This window comes from Clinocottus analis, unplaced genomic scaffold (genome assembly GCF_023055335.1).
Source record: "Clinocottus analis isolate CAN_PGR_092001 unplaced genomic scaffold, fCliAna1.0.p SCAF_5, whole genome shotgun sequence".
NCBI lineage: Eukaryota > Metazoa > Chordata > Actinopteri > Perciformes > Cottidae > Clinocottus > Clinocottus analis.
The window spans coordinates 12,064,596-12,071,973 of NW_027176207.1; the positions used below are offsets into that span (position 1 = coordinate 12,064,596).

Here is a 7,378-nt window from a genome sequence, read left to right on the forward strand (position 1 = left end):
CGAGTAGTCTCTCGGGACACTGACTAGTATTAAAGTCTGCCATCCACTGCGACTGTCCAATATGCCTAGATTTGAATAATTCATCGCCTCTAAAAATCATACTCGTTCAGAGAGATAACACTGTGCAAAGCACAGCAGTGAATGTGGGTAAATGAGCAGTGCAGAATTTGTGTAAGTGTGGTCACACACCCCCTTGAGGTCAGCAGACACAAACACACACACACACACACACACACACACACACACACACACACACACAAATACATTTATCTACACACAGAATTAATAACTCGATGTTCTGGTGCAATATGCTGCAAATACTTCAATTTGGTGCAGGTCACCGGGTAGGAACCCTCAAGCCCTCAGTGTGGAACTATTAGTGAGCAGGAAGTGCAGGGTGCACCAGCGGGTCACAGCACTCGTTCCTTTGCGCCATGCCAAAGAAAGCAGAAAGCAGAGGCCACCTCAAGCAGTAATTCATTCCGTTCATTATTATTTAATTGTGAAGGAGAATAGTTCCCATTTAACTCTTCTGGCTGGAACACTAAGAAGTCATTACAAGCTAAAATATACTTATCGTGCAAAATGCCTGACATTTTGATCCTGACATTATTTGCAGGCCCCTGAATGAAGTACTCACGGCGATGTTACATTCTGTCAGAAATCCTTGAGATTTCCAAGACTCTCCAGAGACGTGATGATGCCCTTTTTAAATGGAGCAACAGTGCAAGTCTCGTTACACTTTGATAAAACACTGGAAGAATACTGATAGAAATCATCCTTTGAATAGCAGTCACTCTTCTAAGCCCTAATTCAAGTTATAAAGGTCATGCACAGAGTATGACTGTTAAGTTATTAATCATCTAAAGGCATTGTGTGGTCTACATGGAAAATTCATAATACATGAATGGGAGAGCTCATAATATGTGAAGAAGATCAAATGAATGAATGATGAACACGGTGTTTGGATAAAGCATTTTGTGTTATGAAGAATAGTAAAAAAAAAAAAAAATGCTTTCTTTCTGATTGAATAATACAATTGAATTAATCAAATAAGTATCTCAACAAATGTATTTGATATCCCTGAAAGTGCATTTGCTTAATTATCAGGACATATGCTTTATCAATTATTCCTATTTGATAAAAGGATGTAAAGCCATCTCCTCTGCAAACAAACTATTCCATTCTGTAAGAATTACTTTACGCATTAGAAATTCAGTGTTCAATGTCTTTCAGGAAGAATGTTCCTCGTCTCTAGATAATATTGCGTTGAGCTTTATATAAGTTCTGCTCTGAGACATTTACCACAAACAAGCACAAAACGAGGCTGTCATCTGAAGGCCAGATTATAAAGCAATCAATTTATCATATTTCTAAAATTTATCATTGTATTATTGTTTTATGCAAGTTAGGGGATAACCTTGAATATAAGATAAACTAAATAAGGGGGAGGTGAGGGATTGATTTCCCAGATGTAATTGTCTATTGCGTATGTATTGACCAACAGATGGAGCTAAAAGAAACAGACACATCACAATATACAGAACTGCAGGTGTGTGTAAGGTTTGTCTCTTTGTTGGGCTTTGCAAGGCTTCATTTTTATTCATATTATTTTCTCATAAAGACATGAAACCTTGAGCTAATTACAAAAATACAGTTCACATAATTCAATTAATTAAATACCATGTAGTTACATTTTCAAATTAATTGATACTCATGTATACATTATATTCCACTTATATATATTTATATATATATATATTTATTTATTTATATATATATATATATATATATACATATATATATATATATATATATATATATATATATATATATATATATATATATATATATATATTTCTATTGCATGTTTCTGGTTTGCACAGGAGGTTTTCACCACAAAGCTACACTGCTAGACATATGACTCACTTTGTGTGACTTCCTGTAAAGAAAAGTCCTCCTGCTCTCGGTCTCTACCCCACTCGTTAACCTCAGTCGTCAGTCTACTTTCTGTTTTGGCTGAATCCCTCTGTGGATTCAGCCTGATTGGTTGTAATGAGTTTGGGGCGCTCGGACATGGCGGGAGCTGCCCTGGGAACGGCCTTCTCTGTCCTGCTCCTTGCCTCAATTATTCAAGGTAATCCTGGACCACATGTGTTGTTGTCATGTCATGTAATATAATATACCAGCAATGATGGGATATTCACCATGGGTTGGACATGTGTATTAGCTTTTGGTGTGACAAGTTGCCTCAGTATAATGTTACGACTGTATCTGCCTGCATCTCAGCGGACTGCAGTCTGTAATACAGACTTCAAAGTAGATTTTGTCTCCACTGTTCTTGCTTCAAATGCTATCTGATGTGCTCAACAGGGCTTCAGGAGGTTGAGGTGTTCCATTTTAAAAGGATGGAAGCAGTCGTGGGCCAGAACGTTACCTTGCCCTGCATTGTAAAAAATAGTCCTGCTCTCAAAATAATCAGTATTGAATGGGGGAAGAACAAACATGTAAGCACAAAGCTGGCTCTGTTCAGCCCAGGTCTAGGACTCAACCTCTTTTGGCCTAACGTCACCATGCAGATTGACAACACGTCGATGGGCTCCTCTCTTCAACTTTACGAGGTGACAACACAGGACAGTGGTATCTATCTTTGTGACATTACAAGTTTTCCTCTGGGCGCCATCAGGAGTGAAACAGTGCTAGAGATCAAAGGTAAGATGGAGGCGAGTACATGCAAAGCCACACCTACATCCCACAACCAGAGGGCTGCAGGGTAGAGATGTGTAGTAGTGTTCTATCTTAATGTGCGATGCATACATTTCATGTTACTCATGATTGCATCAGAGCGCCGTTCCTCTGCCAATCTCTAGATTTTGCTTTTGCTTTTGAGCAAATGTATGCAATAATTGCAAAAACACATCCAAAAGGCTTCGTTAACAATGTATTTCCATCCCTCTGATTATCCTACGCTATTTGGCCTTATCACTCATTTAGTTGTCCAATAATATAGACACAATACGCCCTTGCCTTCTATTGAGCTGCAAGGGTACTGAAGGGGTGTTATAAACAAAATAGAGGCAGAAGAGGCTGCTCATGTGTTTTGTATCTGACAGAATTGTTTTTGTTAAGTGTCGTTTGCTGTTTTCATTCAACAGCAGATGTTTTTAAAAAAGCATTATTGTGTTGTCAATCCAAATTAATCTGACATTTTCTCTCTATTAGATGATGTTAACATAATGTGTGATGTGGATAGTGCAGTCGAGGTCCATTCTGGAGAAAATGTGACCATTAAATGCAAACTGTTCCCTGATGCAAAGTACAAGTGGACCAAGGTAATGGAAAAATCTGTTAATCAGCCCAGTTCCGACCATTCATGAATTTAATTAATTCAGATTTGATGAATTCATTCATCAAAACGTCAAGATGATTTGATTAACTTTGACATTAAAACCTACAATACACAAACAAGTCTCTGTATGAAAAAGGTATTTATACACATAATCTTGTTCTGCCCTAGAACAAGGCGCCGGTGTCAGACAATGAATCTCTGGAGCTCTGGTGTGTGGCGGATGCTCACACAGGGGTTTATACACTGACTGTCAACACAGGAAACAAAAGTCTGCAGAAAGAGTTTATCATCACAGTACTAACAGCAACCACAAGCTTAAATATAGGTGAGCCACTCCATTTCTTTGCTGTTATGTCTCTCGTGTCAAACTCAATTTCAGCATTTCCTCAGGGCTGGATTAACAATCTAGTAGAGGGCCCAAGAGACTGAATGACTTAATAAACTGCACTGGACCAAAGAGCTGATACTTGACATGTTATTATTATACTGGAGCTCCCTCAATTGAATTTTTAATTAGCAAAAAGGAAATAGAGATTCAAAGGATTTTGAAGCTGCCAGCCATGTTGTGAGGACGCACCAGTAACTGTGAATAAATTGTGCGCCACGAAGATTTAAAGAGTAAAACTTGGAATGTTTTTCATCAAATCAATTCTTAGCTTGACTAAAACAGTATTCACAGTTTTAAATTGTAAAACAACCAAACTGCATGTTGCCGGCCTCCACTGGTGATATAGTTTGGTATAGTGCCATTAATTGCCTGTGCAGGAAAGTAATCGTCAGATGCCTTCTTTCTCTTCCTGTGTTCATGTTTCTCATGAGCATTTCAAACTGTTACAAAATCAAAAAAACGCAAACCACATAGAAAAGAAGAGCAGGAGGGCACTCGAATGTCTATCTACTTTCAAACCACAAGAACAAACACGCCAGAGTCTAAACACTGAATGATGACAAAGGGTGAGAGCACAATCTGTTGGACAAACAGGGGTAGTGCAGCCAAAGTGAAGGCTTAAAAATAAGGAATTTAGATGGTTAAAACCCATTGCATTTGATCATAATGCATCGTATTGCATTTAATATGCTTTTCTTAGTTATGTCTAATGGGGTATGCAACCTTAAATTCACGATGGATCTGTACTGGTGTAAATTTAGTGGATATGCATGCAGGATAGAAAACAAATATTTGAAAACAACTGACGGAAAACCGATTATCTAATGTGCTCAATAGTTAAGAATACATTAACAACATACTATTGAATTCATGGCCATGCTTGGGCCTCAAGAATCTGTGCCCATGGTTTTCACAGTCCAGGTTCTTGAATAAACCCTGTTGATTATGCACAGAGTGGCCTCGTAAATGCCAACTCTGTCCATGTTTTAATGATGTTCATCTGTGCACTGGGTATTTTAAAGTTTGGTTGTGCATCACTTATCGTTCCTACTCCACATTCAACTTTCCCATGTGAAGCTTGTTAAAGGAATTGTTCAACATTTTGGGAAACGTGTACAAAAACCATGATGTAACATCGACACTTGCCATTTTATCGGAGGCTAAGTGCGGGATCATTTCTTAGCCGGTAGCAGTTGGCAGGCAACCCACAGAGAGTGCAGGGCGTGACTGCACATGCTGAAACATGATTTGACTGCTTTTACTCCTGTAAAACTACAACCCACCTTTCTGTTTGTTTAGATTCAACAAACTACACTCACAGGCAATAAACAGTTTCCAGTCTTTAAGGTTTTTTACTTACAGATGTAAGTAGCATCAAACTCTTGGCAAGAAAGATATTCAGCGTATTTGCCAATTATGACAATTACTTAAATGGCACTAACATTTTTTCATTTTTTTTAAGTAAGCACCGTGAAGCTTCAAGAAATGATTTGACATTGGATGGTTTATGGTTGCTGACAGCATATTTATTCCATGTTTTGCTACTTTCAGATCTTTTGACAGTGCCACTGCAGTCTAATGTAACTGAGGAGGGCCTTACCACATCAAGGACCACTGGGCTTCCACCAACGGACGCCAATGCAACTTGGACCATGAATATGAGCACTGATGTAAAAGAGAATCCAAACTTCAGAAACGTCACAGCTGAAGAGCATATGATCTCTTTAACAAATTCAACACATGCCAGTGTCACGCTATCCCCTCTCACACACACTGACCCCTATCATTTGAACTCCACTGATCAGGAGATACACCCAACTCACAATTCTAACACGGACACTCTTTCTGACCAATCAGTGGCCTTTAATCTATCCACCACGTTAAGTTATGGTAATAAGGTTTTCAGATCAACATATGAGACGAAGAAGGAGTCCACGGGAGGCAATTCTGATGTATCCCGAACTCTGAGCACTGGAAAAACAACAATAGTCATTGAGGATGAAGGTGATACTTACTTTATATACCATCCACACATTTAAACCAGTTTGTTACACTTTCCTCCATTGAATCAAATATTCAAAGGTTAGAATCTGTGACCATTATCAACCCCTATCTGGTCTTTGTCTGAGATCCTAAATCTTTGTTTGCCTGAAAAAAGCTTTTAAGTGGTGCTCTCAGATCGTTTCGGGGATATTATTTGCTCTAAGGGGCCGAGAGCAGCAGCAGTGCCGGAAAGAAAAAAAGAAAAAAAGATTTCAAAGAAGCAAATAATTACAGACAACTGCGGTAAATGTTAGAAGGCTGGACCCTCTTAAGAAAAATACAGATCAATAACAGCCGCAGTTTCTTTGATTTCACCATCTGTATCTTCATCGAATATGAAGAATTTGCAGATTCCAGTTGTGTAAGCCTAAGGCTCGATGCATTTTAAAGAGGTAGACATATTGTTAAAACGACCTGCTGAGGGGGAGGATGGCACTTTTCTGGCTCAAGACAAAAAGGTTTTGTAGCTTTACATTTATTAGCAATATCTGTTAGAGTCTGCAGGGTTTCACCAGAGCAAGCTGATCAATATCTTAGAAACTTTTCCTGTTGCTGTGATCCAAAGTAACATTATTTCCCCTCACTGAATTTGTTTCTCAGGTACTGGTGGTGCACAGAGTCATCTGCTGGTATCGTTAATCATCCTTCCAATCCTGGTATTGATAGCTGCTGGCTTCCTCTGCTTGAGACGATTAAGGAAGAAGAGGTACAACACTATCCATGCAACTATTCTCTACACCTGCTTGCATTTATTCAGAGTAATGCACTGGGTGAACCTCATATCTCTCGTTTACAACGATTGAAACATATGTTTAAAAACTCTCTCTCTCTCTCTCGCTCTCTCTCTCTCTCTCTCTTTCTCTCTCTCATTCTCTCTCTCTCTCTCTCTCTCTCTCTCTCTCTCTCTCTCTCTCTCTCTCTCTCTCTCTCTCTCTGTCACTCTCTCTCTCTCTCTATCTCTGCAGGATGGATCTACCGCCTCCGTTCAAACCCCCTCCTCCTCCAGTCAAGTATACAGCTGCAAGACACAATAACATTTCAACACAGCCATTTTATACTTCAAGATGTAGCTCTGTGATGGAACCTGAAGAGATGAAACAAATGTTTATTAATGTATAACGTCTAATATATTATCAAGGACAGTTGATAATATTGCAAGTTATTGCGGGGATATAGTGTGTACGCTCTATCCTATTTTAGTTACATGCAGAACAAGTGTATCATTTGCAGTTATTATCAGTTAAAACTGCTACATTGTTACATTTGTACAAACGTGATATTTGTGAATCACTGGAGTTGGTTGTATGCTTCTGTGTATAACAGTGGTGTGAAAAATCACCATCATGTTTCTGACCTTTGAAAAAAAAGCTTGTTTAAATTGACTATGGGCGGCTGTGGCTCTGAGGTCTGGGCCGTCTTTAAATTAATCAGAAGATTGGCAGCAGGACACTTAACCCCAAGTCGCTCCTGAAGGCTGTGTCTACGATGAACAAATGGGTGCAAATGGTTAGTTAGCGCCGAAGGGCAGGTGGCACCTTGCATCAGTGTATAAATGGATGACATGAAGTGTTAAAGCACTTTTAGTGGTCAAAATAGAA

General features: G+C 39.0%; 1 protein-coding gene across 1 annotated transcript; it reads left to right on the plus strand.

Annotated features, from left to right (window-relative positions):
* The first annotated feature begins 2,031 nt into the window (after positions 1-2,031).
* Positions 2,032-6,953, plus strand: si:ch1073-15f19.2 (T-cell surface protein tactile). Its single transcript, XM_068601280.1, has 7 exons — positions 2,032-2,137; positions 2,374-2,712; positions 3,223-3,332; positions 3,518-3,674; positions 5,289-5,741; positions 6,381-6,486; positions 6,746-6,953. The coding sequence occupies exons 1-7, from the start codon at positions 2,056-2,058 to the stop codon at positions 6,897-6,899; spliced, it is 1,401 nt and encodes a 466-aa protein (XP_068457381.1). The 5' UTR covers positions 2,032-2,055; the 3' UTR covers positions 6,900-6,953.
* The last annotated feature ends 425 nt before the right edge of the window (positions 6,954-7,378 follow it).